At 36.8% G+C, this 22,956-nt stretch overlaps 1 protein-coding gene across 9 annotated transcripts in view; it reads right to left on the minus strand.

Moving 5' to 3' along the window:
• The window catches only part of aak1b (AP2 associated kinase 1b), a 132,604-nt gene that overhangs the window by 37,443 nt on the left and 72,205 nt on the right, over positions 1-22,956 (minus strand). For 8 of the 9 annotated variants that reach the window (XM_039768497.1, XM_039768501.1, XM_039768498.1 and 5 more), the window contains exons 9-11: positions 19,895-19,974; positions 12,441-12,598; positions 7,680-7,921 (exon numbers count right to left, since the gene is read on the minus strand). In XM_039768497.1, coding sequence (XP_039624431.1) covers positions 7,680-7,921; positions 12,441-12,598; positions 19,895-19,974 — 480 coding nt within the window. Of the gene's footprint in view, positions 1-8; positions 6,962-7,679; positions 7,922-12,440; positions 12,599-19,894; positions 19,975-22,956 lie in introns of those variants that run through there. The other variant, XM_039768502.1, reaches the window with a different exon arrangement.

The following is a 22,956-nucleotide window of genomic DNA, read 5'->3' on the forward strand; positions in this document are numbered from 1 at the left end:
GTCTTTACCGTCTGTTCTGTTGGGGGTGAACTCAGTATATTTTGTGTGGCTGACTGTTGAGGCTGGCTGGCAGGGTTCTGAACAGCAGGCTGTGCTGCCAGTGCTGGTGATGAAGTCTGAGGCTGCTGAGCAGCCCCTTGTTGCGAAGGCAGCTGCGGCGAAACAGTGGTTGATTGGGGCTGAACAGGGTGCTGAAGTGAAGGCTGCTGCAGTTGCTTCTGTTGAGCTTGAGCTTGCTGCTGCAGTGGCTGTTTTTGTGGGGCAGGTGGCTGCTGTTGTTGCATCTGCAGAGCAGAGGCCTGCTGCTGATGCTGTTGTAATGACTGTGCTTGCTTCTGTGCAGCTGGTGGCTGTTGCAACTGCCTATGCAGAAGTGGCAGCTGCTGCTGTTGAGGCTGCTTTTGTGGAGCTAGTGGCTGTTGTAACTGCTGCGGCTGCTTTTGAGGAGCAGAAGGCTGCTGTGGTGGGGTCTGTTGTTGCTGTCTCTGGTGAGGTGTGAGCTGCTGCTGTGCCTGACTCTGCTGAGGTGCTGACTGCTGCTGCTGCTGCTGTGCCTGATTCTGTTGAGGGGATGGTTGCTGTGCTGCTGCTGTTGTTGTCACAGGCATCTGAGCCATAAGCTGCTGCTGCTGCTGCATGTAGAAATTCTGCATCCACTGCTGCTGCTGCTGTTGCTGCTGTGCTGCCTGCTGCATAACTTGGTATTGCTGCATTAGGAAAAAAACAAAAAACAAAAGAAAAATACGAAAACACATGCAACCTCATAGTAAAGATAAAGTAGCTTCTCGGCATGAAGCACTGAAAAGTGATGAACATGGCCATCTCTGAAATCATCTGTCCTAATTTACAAACATCTTTTTAATGATATTATACTATGTACTCATTAAAATGTTGAATGAAAAAGTGTTGTGAGAACAAAGACACTGAGTCTTCTATGCATGCAATGAAGATTTATAGCATAAAGTTAAAAGGAAACTGAATAAACACAATAACCTCTTCATAAAGGTGCCTCTCTAGTTACTCAGATTCAAAGTACTATTTAAACACAGTACTCCCAAGTAAAAAGACTGGATTAATAACCAACTGTTCTGAAAACAAATAAATGTTAAAGGGGCAGAGGCTGAAGAATGAACAGCTCCTTATTGGACAGTGGCTAGTAAAGTACTATATAAAAATGAGCTGTCTGTTTTTATGTTACAGATCTCCTACTGACCTGTTAAAAACATAGGTCATGCTAGATCAAAGAGCACTGAGGCTAAAATAAAAGCTCTGGGTCTATTTTTTTTTTTTTTGCTTTTGCAAACTTTAATCTTACACATACCAAATTTTACCCTGTGCTACCTATTTCTGCAGAGTTCTAAAAGCAGCACTGCCAAAAATCCCAGATTATAATATCGTAGTTGCTATCAACATCTTATTTTCTATGTGAAAAAATACAAAGTCATCACCTGGTTGCTTACTTAAGGAACATAAAAATGGAAGCTTGACATAACATAGCTGCCTCATAAATCACTTAACAACACTGTACATGAACACTGCTAGTCAGTGAACTGACTTCAAAATATTGCAAACAAGTGTTAGCTCTAAAACAAAGTGCTTCAAGCCAGACGCAATACTCAAACACTGTGCATTTTGTCATCTTTATTGATTTATGCAGCAAGGCAGTTCCCTACCAGTGAAGCAATCAATGTCAGCTTGCAATAGCAAAAGAGATGATGACACCTGCCAATTACAACAATATTAGTGGTGAGCCGATGGCTGACTGTTAGCAAGGTGTCTTTCAAGAGCAGCCAGAGAACTGAATGAGGAACACTACCATCTCTATGCATCCAGGAGTAGGACTGAAAAGGATAACCAGCAGAGCACTTAGTACAAACCAAAAATAAAAATGTATATATACACATGTAATTTCATCATCACCATCTTGTTCCACCAATGTGTATTCACCCATCCTGGTCCTGCCAGAATTGACTCAATTACAACTACGAAACTTTCCACACTTCCTTGTTAAATACACTGGACAGAAAGAGAAAGCTCTTTGTCCAGTATTTATAGGTGCTTCCCATTCTCTTAAGAGATTCACACATGGCTACCTTTTAGCTCTAAGCTCCAACAGAGGAAATATGTAGCATTTTATTGCTATAAGGATGGCTATTCAAACTACTTCACACATTATTGATAGAAATAGATTTGGCACAGCAAAGTAACCTAGGCAGTGATACCTACAAACAGCTTTGATGGAGCAGTACTTGGGTTTAACTATTAAAACATATTTTTTTTTTTTAACTATTGCATGGTCCAAAGGCTATGATGCATCAGTTTCCTATATGTTAACCTTTTCCTGGAAGACTAGAAAGTACAAATGCATTGCATTTTAAAGGAATTATCATCTCATGGTAGGAGTAATTACCCTGCTGCGGTCAGTTATATCTATCATAGAGAAAATATGCTATATAAGATTCTATCAAGAAGTAAAGAACTTTTTCTTAATGTTAGTTACAGCATTAACTACAATGTTCCTAATAAACCATCAGTAAAGACAATACTATAAATAAAAGTATACAATGCAATTGTTTAATTATAATTAAACTCTGTGAATTAGGAAAACATAATGGCACATCTTTAGACTGTGAAGGAGCTCCCACTTTAATAACCTCTGTCTTTTTTGCTCTGAATCTTTAATTTAATTGCCTATTCTAAATATATTTATGCTAAACTTTCATACTACACAAAACGTTACAAAAAATTAAATTGGATGGCAGTGGCTATCTTCTTTTGATATTCAACAGAAAAAGTGCAGTTTTCCTACACTGAGTTTAATCATTTGCAAGATACTGAAACATCATTAACCTTTTTTTTTTTTTTGAGACGCAGCTTCATATGTATTTAAGTTCCTAAAAATACCTGCTTTGTCTGTTTAAGAAAGACAAAATTTTAGGCATATCATACAGGTATTTGTTTATAAATGATACTAGTTGTAGAGCTGCTTAACATGGTATTACACAAAAAGTATAAATGCTATATTCATTTTATTATACAGAGTTACTGTGTTAACTATATATGAAGAAATCATCAGGATTGGAGCTTTTTAAGTACATACAAACTCTGCATGAGGAAAATGTTTCACTGAGAATGGAACACTGTATTTATTCATTATATGCCTGATACTATTTCAGCCTGAGTCAACATGCAAAAATTTATTTTTCTTGAGGTTTCAATGAATTTTAAATGAGCTGTTAAGATAACATCTACATTCCTTGATAAAACTAGCTATACAAGTATTAAACTCTTTTTTTCTCATGCCCTTTCTCTCCGCTGCACTCATTCACCAGCTAATTTAACATAAATATTTAATATTTCCTTTATGTTGAATACTACTGTATGACACTCATTCATTTCTATTATCACGCCAGTGGTAGATGTTGCCATAGATGATTTCTTGGCAGCACACCCAATACAATGCTTAAAATAAAGTCCATAAAAGAATTCTACACTTAAAAAACTTTTTCTTCACTACCATATGCATTCCTCCAATGCTAACTCCATCATTCAATAAACACCTATAAAAATTAGAACCATTTATGGGATCCACACAATCCTTATTAATATTGCCAGGAAAATGAACATATAAAAAAAAAAAAAAAACAATAAAGAATTGAACAGGGGCCATGTAGCCTGAAAAAACATTGCACATGTATATTTTTAATTTTGCTTTAAGGCACTACAAAAAAAAGATGATTTGTAAATTGAACAATCGATAACCAAGGAGTCCTCAGTCTTGGAGCAGTTTCTGTAAAAAAAGGATATTTTATCTACTGTCTTATACTTTACCCCGTGCTTTGGATGAGAAAGTTATGATTATGCTCACAGCAGAGTAGTTATGGCATAACTAAAAAAGATTTGTGGTAATGCCTGAACAATGTTAAGGTTTCATTAAATTTCTATTATTTCTGTTTTTGCCCCTAATTTTAGTGCATCCTGTTGATTGTCCTGTGTAAAACAATGACTGGTTAACTCTTTAGCTTAGGAGGAGATGGCCTGAAAAAGAAAAAAAGCAAATAAATGCCATCCCTTCTCTGAATCAGCTGCTTTTTATTGCAGGGTTGTGATGATTTGAAAAATACCCAGATAACATTGGACCAACATCAGTAGCCATTTACAGAAAAGAACCAATCCATCACAAAACACTGATAATACAAAAAAAGCATTATTTATACCAGAGCAATTTAGAGTTGCCAGTGGAAATAAACCAAATTACCAAAAAACCCATAAAACTAATGCAACTGAAGAAATGTGAAACTACTTCATTAATGAGAGAACATCTGTGCTCCCCATGTTTGATACAGTTTCACCAGAACAAAAATATTTTTTATTGGCCTTATTGCACTCTACTCAATGTTTTTTTCCAGAATACCACAATGCTGTCCATAATGGGCAACATATGGCATACATTAGGTTCTTCTAATTACAAAATGTATTAACTCTTAGAACTTTATTCAAGTCAGAATTTACCATGACAAATTTCACATCTTAGCAGCAGAATAGCTAGGAGAAGAACATACAAAGGTGCCATTGACTAGCATTCATAATTCTGATGATCAAACTGTTTCCCTTCACCTAGGCCAACTTACAGTCACACAAATATGTCTTTTGGAGACATAGTCAGTGGCATAGGAATATCTCAACACTGTCACAGAAACAGTACACAAGCAATTTGATGCCATCTCTTCAAATGTCACATTTAATCTTTCAAGAAGCATAACATACCAGGAAGTCTGATTAACACAATGTTGGGCAACAATCCTGTTTTTCTTCTTTAAGCTCGGGGTAGAAATAAAAGCTGCCTACAACAGGAAAATCACGGAATGTACACCAACACCTGATTAACTGCTTTCTGACTGCAGGACTGATATTAGCTGACTATCACTTTGATGTCAGTTGGGCATGAATAACAAGACTGCTGGCATTAAAGCACTGTGGGAGAAGAGAAGACTTCCATTCATCCTGTATATATTAAAATGAGGTTGGAATGAGTAACTGCCATGGGGCTCACAAAACTTGTTGAACCATCCCTGAATGTTTTTTTTCATTTCAGCAATGGAACTGTCCAATTCTAAACTGCCCCATTTCTTACTTTGGCCATCCTTCCATTTACTGCTCTATAGGTTTCCTGTCTCTTCCTCTTCAAAGAGGATAGTCTTATAAATGCCATACTGTGCACTAATTACTAAAATCCACAAAATCAAAATTAACATACCAGTGGGCTTCAGTGCCACTGAGATACCCTTTGGCTCTTATTTTATCAGGAACTGTGCACTTACCAAAGGTTAGGCAGACAATATTAGTCTGAATAGGGCAAAGGTGTACAGAAACATCAACAGAAAATGGGCACAGCCAAGGATATTTCTGAGAAGACAGCAGGCATCATAAGGGCTGAAAAGTAGACTACAGACAAGCATGCTTTTTTTTATAAGATAAAGTAGAATTATGAAGCAACGTGCTGATACACAACTACAGGATATACCATGAAAGAAACTTGCCATGCCATTAAAGTTTCTTACAATAAATAACTCACTACTATATACACAATCCTTGTTTGCAGTACTCTACTTGTAGACCTAGGAATTGTAGGCTTAGGAAAAGCAATACAGCGTGGAGAAGGCCTGGGTTAATATTGTGATTCATTTACTATGCCAGAGAGCAATTAATCACATAAGAACAGGCTTTATTTTCAAGCAATGCAATTGTAATAGTGAGAAAGAGGGAGATTTAAAAGCTTCCTTTGATCTGTATAATAATACTACATTTTACAAAACCTAAATGGAGCGATGTCTTCAGAGATCCAGCCATTTTATTCCCATTTTTTTTTTCTTTTTGGTAGCAGATGCCTTCACTCAGTTTTTGTCTGATTAGCATGCATGCCTGACGTATGAAAGTAAGCTGTAGAGCAAGCAGGCAAAGGAATATGCAGAAGCAGCAGATGACACTGAATAAAGAGAACATTTCTGAGATGTGACTAATCATCACTGTACTGAATGTGAAGTGTACAAAAAGTAGGTTTATTCTAAAACTGAATGCTGGTCTCCCATAAAATATTAACAAATTCCACATTTTTAAAATGGTAAATGATAATGTCCAAAGCAAGTGCAGCGGATGTGGAAAACCTACTTTTTATTGCAACGAAGGCAAGATTTGGGTGCAAACAAAGCAGTGTTTCATAATTATTTACTATTTAAAATATAAATATACCTCATATTAGATAATAAATACAACTACTGGTACAGTGAAATCTAAATTGCTGTTCTCCTGTATGCACAAGCAATGAGATGAAAATTTGGCATAAGCAATGAATATCACCTTTTATTTGTTGATATTTCTGCACACATTTATTTAAAACATTTTACACTACTGCCACCTTTGTGTTCTACCCAAACTAAGACAAATTATTTGTGTATAGATACAAAAAATCATTTCAGTGTTCTAACATGCTGAGAAGGCAAAGAGCAGACAAATCTAATGGTGGTGTGTCAATAGTAAGCTTGTCATATGAATAATTACACAGTATTAGTTTACGGGGGACTTGAAGAAGAAAAAGGAAAGATGACGTGTTAGAAGGTATGGTTCTGATACATAATTGATTAATCTAACCTGTACTTTACATTAGCAGACAAATGAAAGTCACAAAATAAATGTACACAACCAGACAAACCTGTACAGTATATCACTGCTTAGAAACAACAACAGTAAAGGAAAATACTAATTTTGTTTTACTAGCCTGTGCCAATTGGGACATTTATTACATTTTTACAGTAAAGTATTACAATATTCATATGACACAAACATCAAGATTAGAACTCCTTTTTCAATAATTTAATGTAAACCTATCATCACTGGAGAGTTGCTGTTTTTCATAAGGGAAAAATCAATAGAAAGGTTGTTTTGTTTCACTTCCAATATTACATTTTTAAAGTATTTGTACATTTCTGAGAATAAAAACTAGCACTAAGATATTTCAGTTTTATAAATTTAAAAATACACTTTTCGTGAATGGGTACTGCGACAAATTCTGGAAACACATTGCCCAGTATACTGAACACAGCCTGTCTGATTATAAGAATGAAATAATCACAAGCTACCAGCAACAAATACTAATAAAACATCATGCCAAAATATCTGAAAAACTTGAAGCTTCTCAGATACTGCGTCTTTCAGAGAAGGGTTTCGCCAAGACTGTCCGGGTCTAAGGCCTTTGAAAACATTTCAGAGCAAATAGAGAAATAATCACCTAATTATTTACAAAGATAAACACTGACCAACCCCAGCGGGATAACTTTAAAAAGAGAAAGAATCAGCAAATTAATCAATATGAGAAAGAGGAAGAGAAATATAATACATTGGAACAGGCAAATGCCAGCACATTAGCTTCTAAAGAGAGATCACACATGTCACACATTTACACTACTGTCATAGGGCAAACACACACCCACCCATAATCATTATGTACTGTATGTTGAAAACAAATACAGCATTTATGCTATGTAGTTTATGACAGGAATGAAAATAATGAACTTAATCACAATTTATCCATCATGACATGCCTGAATTATCACCAGGTCACCTTAAAAATCTTTTTGGGTTTGACAACTTTCCATACTAATAGATAAAGCGAGCCCACTTACCTGCTGAGCTGGCAATGCCTGCTGCTGATTAAAAAAAGCCCCCTGTTGTTGTTTCAGGAAGCGCTGCTGTTGTTGGGGATTTGCCTGTGGCTGGGTGCATGGTGTTTGTGTCTGAGAGGCTGGGACCTGTGGTTGAGAAGGTGGAGGTTGGGTGTGCGTGGTCTGCGGTTGTGAAGCTGGAGGCTGTGAGGCTTGGACATTCTGTGGTTGGATAGGAGTACTGGCTACTGTTGACTGAGGCCCTGTAAGAGACAAAGTAATAGGATACAAAAATGTAGTAAACACCTTAACCAATGGTATGTTTAAGTACTTAACCCCAGTAACAAGAAACTATAAAATCAACACAGAACTAAAAAAAAGTCCCTTACTTGGAACACAAATGATATTATAAAAGTAACCCATATGTAAGGGAGGTTTCAGGTCGCATAAAGGATGCAAATAAAAAATAAACTCTTGGCACAATTGCACTACTTCACAGAACTGTGAAGGCTACTGAAAAGGCTGTGTGAGATTTCATTAGATGAAGATGATCATCAAAAGAGCTTTTCTTATATTTACATTATATTTATAAAATACTGTATTTTAGGAGTCCATCCATACATTCATTTTCTAATCCACTAATTTAGTTTTGATTCACAGTGGCCACAGCCTATCCTGGGAGCAACATGTACAAAATAAGACCCAATCCTGGACAGTGAAATAGTCCAACACAGGGTACACTCAAGGCATACCAACAATCTCTTGTACTAGTCTGAGCTACTGTTGCCAAATACCTATCAATAAACATTCAACAGTATTAAATAAAAATGATAAACATCAGTTTTAAGGATACAAAAAAGTACCACACAAAACAAGTAACAAGGACATTAAAAGTAACTGAGCTACAGTTATTGTAAATTGCTGATAGCAAGGTCAAGCAGATAACAGTTTAAAAGGCCCACATGTGAAGACTGCTTCTGGGTTTCTTTGGTACAGCATTTTATGTTATATTACTTTGATGGTCTGGGTTGGGTTCAAGTACCTGGCAGTGCCTTGAACCCAGAGCCATTGGTATTCAAATCCGTGGATGAGCCGGGCAAATGAAGTCACACACACTGTCAGCAAGAGGTTGGTGTAAAAGTACTTAAGTGCAAAGTCAACCCAAAAGAGACAGGAACTGAAATCCCCAACATGAAAAATACTGCAGTGCTGTTCTTTAAAAAATAATCTATAGAATCAAGATATTCTTCAGTAGAGGTTAAAAATAACCAATCTATAAAAAGATTAAAACGCAGGAAGGACTTCCTTTGAAAACATGAGCCCTAGTGCACCTTTCTAAAATTTTCCATCTCCACTGCTTATCCCATCAGGACCTTGCAGCAGGAGGAGACACCCACCAGCAGGTGCAGTCAACCTTCTGAACCAGGTTCAGGTTCCCACCATCAATTCCTTTGGTGTCTGTGGGGCACTGCACCAAACCCCACTCATGCCTCCAGTCGCCAGGCATTCAGCATCCAAGGAAGACACCGCTTCACAGGGCTGCGCCTGCTTCCTTAATGTTTCATTAAAACCACCTAATGTCACAAACCTCTCTCATCACAATCACTTTTTAGATGGCAGGAGAAACACTCTGTTGCTGATATGTGTGAGGTTTGAGACAATGTAGAGTGCATTTTTCAGATATCTCTTGCAACAATGGGCAGGTATGGATGGGAGCTTGCTGCAGAGTAATATGGTCTGTCCTCCCTGTGACAACAGAGATGAGGTGTAAACACATTTGAGAACCAGCAGTTTTAACACTTAACTAAAGAAGATTTCCATTAGCCACAGATGCAAGGAGAATATGAAAACTGGAAACAGACAGTGCCTGTGTGGATAAACCAAACCCAGGTTCCTGAAGCTGTGAGGGAGCAGTACTAGCCACTGTGTCAATGCAGGTCAGGTCAGCTCAGGAAGCATGCACTGCTACAGCATGTTGCTGCACCCACCACACGACGAAACAGCTTGAGATCCTAGATGGCAACCCTCCAGGCAGACACACAGTCCAGTCCCATCCTCCGGAAATGACCATCTATCTGCTGCAGCAAGGTGTTGTGGGCATCCCCTTGGCCTGGTCCAGCCACTCAGGTCCTCAATAACAAAGATCCTGTGAGCCAGATCACCCTCGGTGAATCACGCCACATGGCCGTAGTGCCTCAGCTGATGCTCCTTCACAATGCAGGTAATGTGCCTCAAACAGGACTCCGTGAGCAACCGCCCATTTCACACATAGTCAAACCAGCAGTACCCAAGTACCGAAGGAGTCCAGTCTTCGTCTCAGGTCACTAGATACAGTATGTCCAGTCTCGCTACTATAAAGCAAGACAGGAAGCACCATGACTCTAAAGGCTTGGACCCTTGTCCTTATGTATAGATATTGGGAGCTCCTGAGCACACAGCCCTATCCAGCGACCTCATGAGACCCTTCTATGCACTCCCAATCTGTCTATTGATTTCATAGGAAGAATCACCAGAAATATGAATGTTGCTACCGAGGTAAGTAGACATCTCGACAATGGGATGCAAATGAAATTCCCAAAATTCTTGCATGTGTTAAATAATAAGCAAAATAAATAAAAACACTGAAATACAAGAACTAGGCGCAAAAACACTCAAATATTGATTTTTTTTTTATTTTTATAAAATATGTGCCAGAGATTTAAGGATGATTGAGAAATAGGAAACTGTTCTAAGAAAAACTATCTGTAGGGGCAAGAACAATAATCCATTTTCTTATTGTAGTAGTTTTTAAATAGACTGCAATTAGAATCTGTAAAACAACCACAACATACGTGTGTCTTATTTTATACTAAATGAGTACAATTGGATTATGTCTCCAATTCCATGTTAACTGATAAATTCAGCATTTTACAATAAACAATGTCAAATATTTCTTAGAGCTTTCCTTACCTCATGGGAGTTGGGTGATAAAAACCTTTGTATTCCCAATTTTTTACACACACAGATTATTTTCATGAACATGAGGGGGTGGAAATTGCTCTAGCGATTTTAAGTTAAAAATAAGCTCATTGGGTTGTGAGGGTGGTACTGACCACTAAGATAATGGTATGTTCACCCAAAGGAATCTGACTAGTTATTATACTACTCCCGAAGGACATAACAAGTGAACACTTTATCTGCTCCAGTTGGATTTCTCAAGACTGTAAACAAAAAGATTTGACTCCACAGAAATAGGGGAAAAATGGGAAATACTTCAGAAAATGTATATTGCTATAACCCAAACAACAACAGAATAATGCATCCTCCCGTCTGCCAGAGTAAGTGGCACAGAAAACATAGCCGACAGGACTGCTGCCAGTATAAGCATGCAAGTTAAGGGTACTAGGAAACTGAAAAATTGTGCGATTTTTCTCTTCTTTATTCTGAAAAAAGTAAGCATCGCTTTACTCTGGTGTTATTGAGTCATAAATTGCAATTCATTACTTACTGGACAAGACAACAAGTTATTGTGTGTAAATGGGGATATCCATACAAATAGCAGATTAACTATGAAACTAAAAATTAAACTTTCCAGCAGTAGCAAAGTAACTTTGACAAAGGTTGCTGACATATTTGCATAATGAATTATTATTTTAAAAAAGTGTAGTAAACCCAATAGCCTATTGTAAAAATGTAAACAAAATCTGACACTGGATTATTTATTAATACCATAAGAACACTAGATCAAAAGCAAACTTTATTGCAAGTAAAACTATTTTCAACTGAAAAGTAACAAAACAGGAGGTGGAATAACTTTCACTTGGATTCACTAATATTGAGGGAATAAAGGGTACAGATCTTCATTACAAGACAAAATCTAGACAACTTGTATCAAAATCCCAAAACAATTATTTCAAACAAAAACAATGAAAATAGTAAGATAATGTAAATCAAGACTGCTTAGCTACTACATTATTATGTTGCAAAATTATTTTATTAAAAAGAAATACTGTAGGCATTGGTTTGTTCTTTGTAAAAATTAAAAACTAAAAGGTATCATGATGATATACTCTAGAACGCTGTCTTATATACAGTACATTGCAAAGAATCATGTAAAGCAGAAATGTGCATATACTATACTGAAATGTCCTTTGACAACCCCTTACATTGTCCCTACAATAACAGCAAGCATGGTTTAAAGATATGCATTCAATATGTACACTATGTACATATATCAGTAAAGTGTATCAATAGGTTTAAATGCAATGTACCCATGTACAGTAATATTATTTTGCAGGCTTCGTGCTTGGGGTATAGCTGAGGCAGACATGACCCTTCAGTTCAGTAAAGTAAGTTTAACAGGCATTGCTACATAAAAATGACACTTAGCCAGTTGATATGTATAATTCAGACAATACACTAGCTGAGTAAGAGAGTGAAATTTATACATGCCACGTGATGCAGAACACAAGAGGACTGCATCATTCTCTTCCCCCTACCATGCTGTGCAGTTGTGTGGCAGAGAGTAAAACAGATGAACGGGCATGACTGCCACTTTCTCATGCCACAATAAACTAGACAGTGTGACAGTACAGAATGGACTTTTGCTTTTCTTTTTCTCAACTTGCTGTGGATGACACTGAGCAAGTGTAAACCAAGCACAGTTCTAACTCTTGGGGAGAGTGCAGCAGGATGTGTGATTAGTTATCCCTGCATCCTGCACCCATCAAATAATTGACAGTTAGCAGTATGTGCATGGCACTTGAAAGCACCCATTAAAACATGTCAAGACCATAGACCTACCTTGTTGAAGAGGTGTTACAACAGGCGCATTAGCTCTTTTGCGTGGAGTGAGGGCTGGCTGTATGGGAAGGATGCCAGCAGTTGGCTGAGTCTGCCCTGCTTTTGGTCGTTGACGAGGGGCAATAGATGTCTCTGTAGTGGGAATGGGGTCAGTCAGCCTGGACAAAAAAAAAAAAAAAATCCAGTAAAGAATGGAATAAAACTTTTTACTTTGGACAATTAAATGGGTAACATTGAACAAGGGCACATTTTGGAAATCCATAGTGGGAAAAAAACAAATAATAAAAAAGGTGAATTATAAATATAGAAATTCAGAAGTACAAGACAGCTAATTAGGCAGGTCCCCAGGATTGCAAAAATGTGCTCTGCTAACTACATCAAGCCAGGTTAATCATCTTGCTGACAGTTTCTTAATGATTTACTAATGATTTCCTTCTTAATGATTTATATGGCTTATTCCTTCCCCTCAATGAATAAGCATGTTGTAAAACAGTAACAAATCAATGTTTTAGGTCTAAGAACAGAAAACAGAAAGTGGTCTTTTTAGTGGAGAAATCCCATTACACTTGTTAACTTCAGTAACTTTATTTTACAAACAGCACACTGCAAGGAGGCTTTACAGAGTGAGCAGGAGTACACATAAAACAACAATAAAGTGGAAGATTATTCAATGCACCATAAATTACAGGACAGCAAACCTAATCTAAATATGAACTAAGAGTTCTTAGATTGACGGGGTGAAATAACAAAAAAAAGCCTCAGGATTAGTAAAATGTATAAAAGTACTCAAATTACAACTGCCTTTTATTAAAGCTGCAAGATCACACTGTAATCATTTGAATTAACATGATGGCCAGCTATGGAAAGCTCCATATACCAGAAAAAGAATAATTAAGCAAGAAAATGAGAAACTTTTAAAATCTGAACGTAAGAGCTACAAAGACAGATGCTAAGTCTGTTGCCATGTTTTTAAGGGTTACAGTAAATCAAAAAAAAAAAACAGGAGGAAAAAATGTGAAATTTCACAATTGTATTATTTTAATGCCTATATGCCCATACTTCATTTGTAGGAAGTATATTTGACATAAAATTTTGCTTCTCCAGCATGACATTTGCTGATTTTAATAATATTAAATGATAACAGCCTTTTTTGTTTTACAGATGCCATCATTCAATTAAAATGGCGATCATGAGATATTACTGTCTGCACATCTCATCTTTTTGTTTCTCAATAGAACTGGTAAATTCAACAGCTTCTTGGAAGACCCAGAACCTAAACCACCATTAAACTTAACTGGACTGAGTTCATAATGGCTCGATGTGTAAAGCATAACACAATGGCATTAAAAGTGTGTGTTGAGCAAAAGTCAAAAATTGTTCTGAAATTCTCTGGGATATATTTTAAAAACCACCCAGACAATGGCATTCTCTACAGGAATAGTACACAAAAATTGACAGATGTGCTCATACTTGTGCATACTGGGCATCATCTAACACTATCTAGCTGTGAAATCTATATCTTGCCTGGCTTTCGCACATAACGCAATTACACATCTGTATTACAGAGTTAAATGTTTCAGCTATTACAGTGTGCAATTTTTAACTAGGATTTCCCGTGACTTGTTCATAAATATGGGACATTGCACCAAAAAAATCCAATTTTCACCTGTGATGGCATTTTTCTGAATTTGTGTTACATAATTGCTTCAGTTATTTGCAGGCACAATACTGCAATAGATGTCACACTTTTCAGAGATCATAAGCAGAAAGGTAAGCTTACAGTAGATAGTTATACTACACAGCCTATGAAACACAAATAATTTAGGTTATACAGTACTACCTATTAAGGGCCACATTCACATCATTCCCTGCAAAGTGTACAAAAGGAAAAGACTTGGATAAAGTCAAAAAGCAGGGCTGAGAAATATAACTAAACACATGTAGCAAAATACACTGTCACCACCCAAGAACCACAGAAGATCATAAAAAAATGAAGCTGTTGCATTGTTTTGCTGCAAAACGAGAAAGTTGTCTTTTTAACTTCCTTATGTTCCACTGGAATACAGCTGAAAACATATTTGTTAAATATTGAAAATATAACTGTTTAAATAAATAGCACCCTTGGTGAACTGATGTATGCAACCTTTTCTGTAGTAGGCTAAACACTTTAATATTACAAATTACCAACAAATGCAACTTTAAATATTTTTCCTAAATTCTTGCCACAACATTAAAAGAAAATGCTTGGGAAATATAACATTTTAATCAAAATGTTGATCATGAGACTCATCAACAAACCCATTTATAAAAATGTGCTGGATTTACACCTACTTTGGCCTACTTAAACATACAGTTAGTGTTTTATGAAGTGTTCAATCGATCTGTGGTGCCCCAGGTGCCTAAAGCCTTGGCATCTCTTGTCTCTGGGACATCAATATTCATCTGAACTGGCTTAACCAGCTTATCTCGCCTCTCATCTCCCCGGTGCTTCTCTCACTCCAACTCTGCTCACCCACTTGTGCCTGTATTCTGGTGAACTCGTCCCCTCTCTGGTTCCCATTCCAGCCACTTCAGTTGATCACTGCTGGGACGTTCTGAGCCCAGCTCAGTCGATCTGCCACCATCCTTTGGCATCTGCTGGATTACTCTTGGAGCACTTGGCTTCTCCTGCTTCTTGTATCGCTAAAATGGCAAGACCCCGCCCCTGGAGTGCCATTCCACTTACTCTTCTAACTGCTTCACCTCCTTTCCGTTGCACTGACCCAACCGCCTGGTCCTGCTTTCTTTTATTGCAATCTTTTTTGTCCTCCTCCTATTCTCCTTTCATTTATTCCCCTTTGAAGCTTCTCAGATCTTTTATATCCCTGCAAGTATAGATGCTGTGCTCATTGACCCACAGAACTGCTAATGAGGGCTGAGTGTACAAACCACTCACATGCATGTACATAATTAATTAATCCATTCCCAAATTAGTGCTCTGTGGCCACACGTCTGTCCTCCACACACCTACACTTGCATATCTAAGATGGACTATTTTAAAACAAAACCCTGCACTTGCCCTAATCTGAAACTGACCCTTTACATGCCATTCAACGACATTTGTGAGACATAGTATGGAAACTATAGTGAAAAATGAATTAGAAAAGTACCTATATGAAAATAATATACTAAATAACAACTAACATGTGCTTAATGGAGCAAGATCTTGACAAAATAATGTTTTGATTTGTTTTTAAACAGGCAACTGAACAGTTCACAAAAGCAAAGCATATGACATAATTTACTTAGACCTTCAAAAAGCCTTTTACTCAGTTCCACAGCAAAGAATAATTCTGAAACTAGAAGCCACAGGCATGAGAGGAAACCTACAAAACTAGATCTCCATTTCGTTAACAGACAGGAGGCCAAGTGTACAGATAACAGGAGAATGAGGACATCAGTGGAGTCTCTCAGGGGGTATGTCATGAGACTGATATTTTTTCTGATTAATAACTTTGATTCTGGAATAGTTAGTAAACTTGTGATTGATGAATGGCTATCCTCCATCCATCCATCCATTTTCCAACCCGCTGAATCCGAACACAGGGTCATGGGGGTCTGTTGGAACCAATCCCAGCCAACACAGGGCACAAGGCAGGAACCAATCCTGGGCAGGGGGGCAACCCTCCACAGGGCACAAATAAACACACCCACACACCAAGCACACACTAGGGCCAATTTAGAATCGGCAATCCACCTAACCGGCATGTCTTTGGACTGTGGGAGGAAACCGGAGCGCCCAGAGGAAACCCACGCAGACACAGGGAGAACATGCAAGCTCCACGCAGGGTGGACCCGGGAAGCGAACCCGGGTCTCCTAACTGCGAGGCAGCAGCGCTACCACCGTCCACCGTCCCGCCCTAATGGCTATCCTAAAGTAACTATTCTCTGAAAAGGATTTAGGAGTTTATATTGACACAATTTTTTGTGGAATAAGCAATTGCAGAAGCAATTAAAAAGTTAAATAAAATGTTAGGTTATACAGTATTATGAAAATTGTTGAATGTAAATTGAAGGATATTATGGTTAAGACTATATAATGCACTAATGAGACCATATCTTGTGTATTGTGTGCATGCTACAAGAAATATACAGCAGCACTTGATGGTGGGTGGAGAAGAGCAACCAGATGTATCCCAAAACTTAAGGACATGTTGTACTCTGACAGACTCTGAAAATTAAACATGTTTAGTCTCAAACTGAGGAGACTGTGTGAGGACCTAATCCAGATCTTTAAAATCCTCAAAGGCACTGATGAAGTAGATTCAGCAGAAATATTTTAGCTTAAAGAACAAACTACTGAGACATGTAGTTGAAACAGAAATCTTGACAACCTTTAAGAAGTATCTAGATGAAATTTTGGGAAAGCTTAGCTATTAGCTAAACGAACAAGCTTGATGGATTGAATGGTCTCCTCTCTTTTGTCAAATTTCTTATGTTGTTGTACAGGTCAGTTTTGCATAGCACTAATGAAGATTAAATTGTGCCAATAAAATTCTTTATTATAGCCACTTATGAACAAGGTGTCCCCGGAAGAACAAAGTCATGTTATTTTTGATTTTACGTTATGAGGGTGTGGAAATATGAACATATCTCAACAATCCTTCGGTCACTTCATTGGCTCCCTATCGAATACAAACTCTGTTTGTTTACTCACCAGTGTATCCATGGAAATGCTCCACAATATCTCAGAGCTCCTTATATTACAATCCACTACAAGAAACCTCTGTTTTACAAATACCTATCACCTTCGCCCCCCTTTGACCAAACTTCGTACAATGGGAGACCGAGTCTTTGTAGCCGCTGCTCCATGGCTCTGGAATGCCCTACCAGAGAGCCTAAGAACACAGCAGATTTGTGGGCTGTTTTAAAAAACAGCTAAAGACTTTTCTATTTAGGAAAGCTTATTAACAAGAATGTTATAATTATTGTTGCTTTATCTCTGTTTTTATGTTGCCTTTGTTTAATCTTTTTATGTTGCACTTTGAGATTTACTGCTAATGTAAAGTGCCCTATAAATAAAATGCATTATTATTATTATTTTTACATACCCAAAGGTATCTTCTTTCAAATAAACAAGTTTCCATGTTCTCTTCACTCTTTCATTATTAAAATATGTGATTAGCACACAGAGAAAAGGAGCGCATGACAACTGAGTGAATTTGATTTTATCAAATATCTCACCTATGTCAAGCCACATACAGTGAAAGACTCATTACTGTTGGACAGCTGAGATTCATCCCATTCTAATGATGTATAATTGTCTATGATTGGTCATTCAAGTTACATGTCAGAGATATGCATAAAATGGTTCTGTGAAAGCTCATCTTTACACATCGTTACACACAACTTAAGTCAGATTCTGATAATAGTTTTGACTTTACTGAGAAAAATGCATTTGATGAAGGACTTGATGTTTCGCTTGATTTGTAAATACTGCATTTAGCATAACTGGGAAAAAATCCTGGAAATAATGAGGAGCGACTTAAGAACATTTGGGTTAGGGAGAATGCCATGAGGGCTATGTGGTCTTTTGGCCTTGGGACCATGCAGATTTATCTTTTGTTCTCTCCAGTAACTGGAGTTTTTTTTTCATCCTCCCAGCCATCTTACCTTATCAGTGTACTTTTCTGTAAAGACTGACAATATCATACTGTATATAAGGAAGCTAATTACATATTTATGTTATATGTGTCTTATAAGCATCTCTTTGATGCCTTGTAAAGCACTCTGAGCTACAATCTTTGTATGAAATAAATGTTGCTGTTGTAACTTCAAGCATCACAGCTTGCAGTTTTACACTTCAAGCATCATGGGTTCAATTACCATATTTGGACACTGTCTGCTTCACATTCTCCCAATGTTAGTTTACTAAGCTGTTCTCTTTCACTTTCAATTTAGAGTACAGCCAATGTTTCTTTGCACATCTATGTGTACTGTTAAACTGTACCAGTGCCTCTCAAGTTTTATGTGAGGTGATCCCTCTAACCCAATTTAATCGAATGTCACTGTATCACGCTGCTCAGGTCACTGTGTTGCAAACACATGAGAAATAGTGGGGTTTTACCTAGTGGCTTGCTCATGGTAAAAACCGCCTTCCACCAGGGATCAACTGTGCCATACAATGTCTTCTATCCATTTTTAAATCGTGCTTGTCTTTAAACCCCAATCTCCAAAGAAAGTCAGACATGAGCATGACTACAAATGGAAAATAAAATGGAAACGTGGACTTTTTCGGGGAATGTGGTGATAGGTTGTAGCAAGCATGATTACTAATGGGATAAAAACATCTTGCACAGCTGTGCTGATTACTTCAGTGGTGGTGGTGGAGGTGGCACATATTATACCATGAATAAGTCTCATATGCTTGCAATCCAGTGACTGCCATCTTTGGCTCAAAAGTGGCTGAGAAACACTGGTTAGCTGCATGTGTCTGTATGAACAGCTTTGCACTTAGGACTGCTGTTTCCTGTCCTGTGCCCATATATCCCAGGAAAAGCATTGTCCCCACCCTGTAACCCCATAACCCAGCACTAAAACTGGTATGTTAAACATGTTTATGTATTAAGTTTACTCCAGACATGAAGTGCAAGACAAAAAGCAACAACAAGAAGAACAAATAAAAAAATTAACCTGGTGAACTTCAGAAGGCAGGAGAAGATGTATGAATTGCAACACAAAAACTCCAATTTAGCGTACAAAACGTAAGCTTCCTCTGTGTCTAGTGGTAAACAGAAATGGTTTCAAGGACTGGCATGAAAAACAATTTTGGAAGTAAAGGTTTGGATGAGTACACACTTAAACATGCAAAGTAACAAACTGTTAATTTGTTGCTTCAGAGTTATATATAGTGTGCGTCTGTGTATGCATTTTCTCTAAAAATATGAAAAAAAATCTGCTACTGAAATACTTGTTTTGAGAGGTACAAGAGATTAATAAATGTTTCCAAAAAGAGACACAACGTTTCCTTAAAGGAGGACACCTTGTGCCAAACAGTATAACTTTGCAATGCTGAGGGATCTGAAATCTAAATTTGGTTCAATCCTAGCTGATTGATTGGGGCAAAAAAGAAAACTGATTTTACAGTTGTGCATCATAAAATGTCTTAGCTATGTACTGTAAATTCCAGTTTGTTTGACAGAAATCACTAAAACACAATTTGTTGTGTTTTATTTAGATGATAATGGTTTAAACAAGGTTTTAAAAATTTGAAGTATTGCACTTACTACTCTTCATCCATTTGTAGCTCATTTACTACAGAAGTAGAGCAACAGTCATTTATATTTGGGTATACAATAATGCCAGATACCACTTTGCATAAGATGTTAATATTATAAAATATTTAATATTTAAAGATTTAAAATATAATCAATTACATTATGCTAACGATTGTTTCTTCCCATCTGTATTCTCACCTGGCTTTGGTTTGGCTCTTCTTGGCTGCAGCCTCACTTGCTCGGATTGGTTCAGGAAGCTTTGATGGAATAGGAGAATTCTGAAGGAGAAAATTAAAAGAATACTTGAATATTACTATAAAAGCATGTCCTACACACCTAAAATATGTAATCAAATGTAGCATATCTTGATGTTATAAGGCCTTGGTAAAAGGTATCTACCAAATAATAAATCATATTAATATTGATTAACTTTGATTGAAAGCCATACATCTTAAGATCAAATTAGACACTATTGTTTTATTACATAAATTAGAATCAATGTTCTGCTTATACACCTGAGTGTACATTTAAACTCTCATCATCGGTTTAACAGCATTTTCCTAGTTTACGTAGATTGTCCAGCTGCCCCTAAAATCTTTTTACTCCACTGTCAGGGGTCCTAGTATATCTTCTCATGACACCACCCACAAGCTCCAAACGTGTTTTCTTCAGATGCATGCCAGGCTTAATTTGGTAAATTATTACAAATAATCTATGGTATTTTTAAATGACATTTAACAATTGTTTTAATTCAAATATTTTGCCAACAATTTACCATATCTAAGTTCATGTAATTCAATTTTAGAAAGGTTTAATTGTATTGATAGCCCATTTTCATTTTTGCATTTCTTGTAAAATACAAAGACTAAAATTCAATTCTGTACATAATTCACACAAGGGTACTTTGAAATTTTTTCACACTTTATTTTTCATTTTTAATAGAACTTTTACATTCATTATGCCTCAATATGAACTCCCTGCTTAATCTTGTGAAATACATATTCTGATTGCTTTAACAAAATGTTTTTCTGGTTGAGTGTGTACCTATTAATGCACCTCTTATTTTCCACACAGTCATTGCCTGCAAATCTATGACTTTTCTTAACTATAATGAAATTTTCATTGAGAACAAGGGACCTGGTTTTAATATTGCATTGGTTGATGTTGATTGCCGTCCTAAAAGTTCTCTAAATCACTCATGCATCTCCAACAGTTCATTTGTATACATGACACTTGGGTGAAGTAAAGCATTAGACCCATAATAATAATCGCATAAACAGGAGTGAATTTCCTTTAATACCTTCTACCCACAAAATCACATCACATTTCCCTGCTCTTTGGTGCAACCTGAGACACAAAGTAATGTTCAAAATAATTTCAACACTGATAGTAAGCTCACCAGCTGCAGGGTATTGAAGCACTAGACCAAAGGTTACAAAATTGTGTTCTAAAGTTAAGCATTTTGTATAAATAAATAAAAAAATACATAGCCAGTTAACCTATGGGATAACTTTAACTAGCCACATTACCTTTTAAATTAAATTTAAAAATATTTGATATCTTTTGCCCTTCATGTAACTTCAGTGCTTTTTCACAGTATCTGTGTGTGTGTCTGAACCCTTTGATCGGGGCTTTCTCTCTCGAGTGTGGCCCCAAAAAGCTTTCTTCTTAGAACCTCTCTTTTCAAGAAGCCTTGCTTACCTCCTGTCAAATATTAGACACATAGAGGCACAGACCCTCAGTATTGTATTATGTAATAAATACAGTATTTACCCACCATCTGTTTAATACACTTTGGGAACTGAGCTGATGCAGGGCAAATAGTCACTCTGTATAAAACCTTTTGTGATGTTTTTTGCTGGTCAATGTTTGACAGCATATGATAGCAGCAAGCTAGTTTCTGTCAAGAAAATGTATCCGCATATTTTACAGTTAGGCCTAGTAATAAGTGCAATGTGGAAATTTGCAGCTGAGAATATTACCACACAATTTTTGGAGACAAATCCAAATTATTAAACTGTATCTACCTGAATTTGTTTTTGTTGATACAGCTGTTATGCCCTTATTACAGATGAGTTTGCTATATCAAGACATTTTGATTGCTACAAAAAAGTATGGAATCATTGGATTCCAGCAGCACATTTCATGAGTGTACGTGATGCGCCACTGCAGGGAAATCTCTATTAAAAAGTACAGCCCCAATACCAGTGGTTTTATATGTTTTAGACTGGTTGTAGGTATCAGGATGCTTTAATGTACATATAACACTGAAAGACATGCAACACTTGTCTATGTACTATGTCACCAGGTGGGGCTCAATTGTTGTCTTGCCTAACAGAATGTTTCGTGTAAGCTTTATTTATTACTATTCTACTGGATATAAAAAAAAAAAAAAATTGAATGTCAAGTAAAAGATGATATGTTGAGTTTATATATTCTGCAAATTTTGTAAATATGTTCAGTAGTCCCCTTAAATGTTATGGCTCTCCCTCTAGGAGGAAGCTGTATGTTGATGGGTGCAATTATTCTGCATTAAAAGGCACTTACAGCTTACTATTTTTTTAGCCAATCATGAGATGGAATACTGTAGTTGCAGCCATCCTGATTAAAACATGACATTTGGGATATGACCTGAGGTGATGTCACGGTTGCTAATCCCAGCTTGACTGTTGTGGGTGGATTTGTCACCACTATATTTTGGCAAGATCTTACTTAAATACAAGTAACTTATTGTTAGAAATTTTTGGATTAAATGAGGAGGGGTTTGGTATTGTGTTGTGCCTGGTGAGTACTTATTCTTTATTGTCCCTACACAAATAAAATGAGTGCCTGCTATGATGCAGAATAATAAGAGGAATGCATCTGATATACTTTATAAAGCACTTAATATATTTTATTCTACCAGTAAAGGGCAGTAATACAGGAAATGGACATATAATGGTAAATAATGTCTGAAAGGAATCAAGAGTAACATTTTTTTCAGTTCAAAATGGGTTTGTTAATATTTTTCATTCATTCCATTTCTGTGCATTGTTTTTACAATGAGAAACTGAAGATTTAGTTCCATGCCTGTCTTTACTCTCTCTTTGCACATTATTTTGCTCATTATATTGTACAGAAATGTTAATACATCCTACTGTTATTTTGCACAGTGCCTGCCATGAATTGAATGGTAAATTTGTACTAAATAAAAGGACATAAAGCACTTGATGACAGTGTGATCAATCAGTGCTTTAGTAATAAAAATACCAAATTTACAT

Source organism: Polypterus senegalus, chromosome 11, assembly GCF_016835505.1.
Source record: "Polypterus senegalus isolate Bchr_013 chromosome 11, ASM1683550v1, whole genome shotgun sequence".
Lineage (NCBI taxonomy): Eukaryota > Metazoa > Chordata > Cladistia > Polypteriformes > Polypteridae > Polypterus > Polypterus senegalus.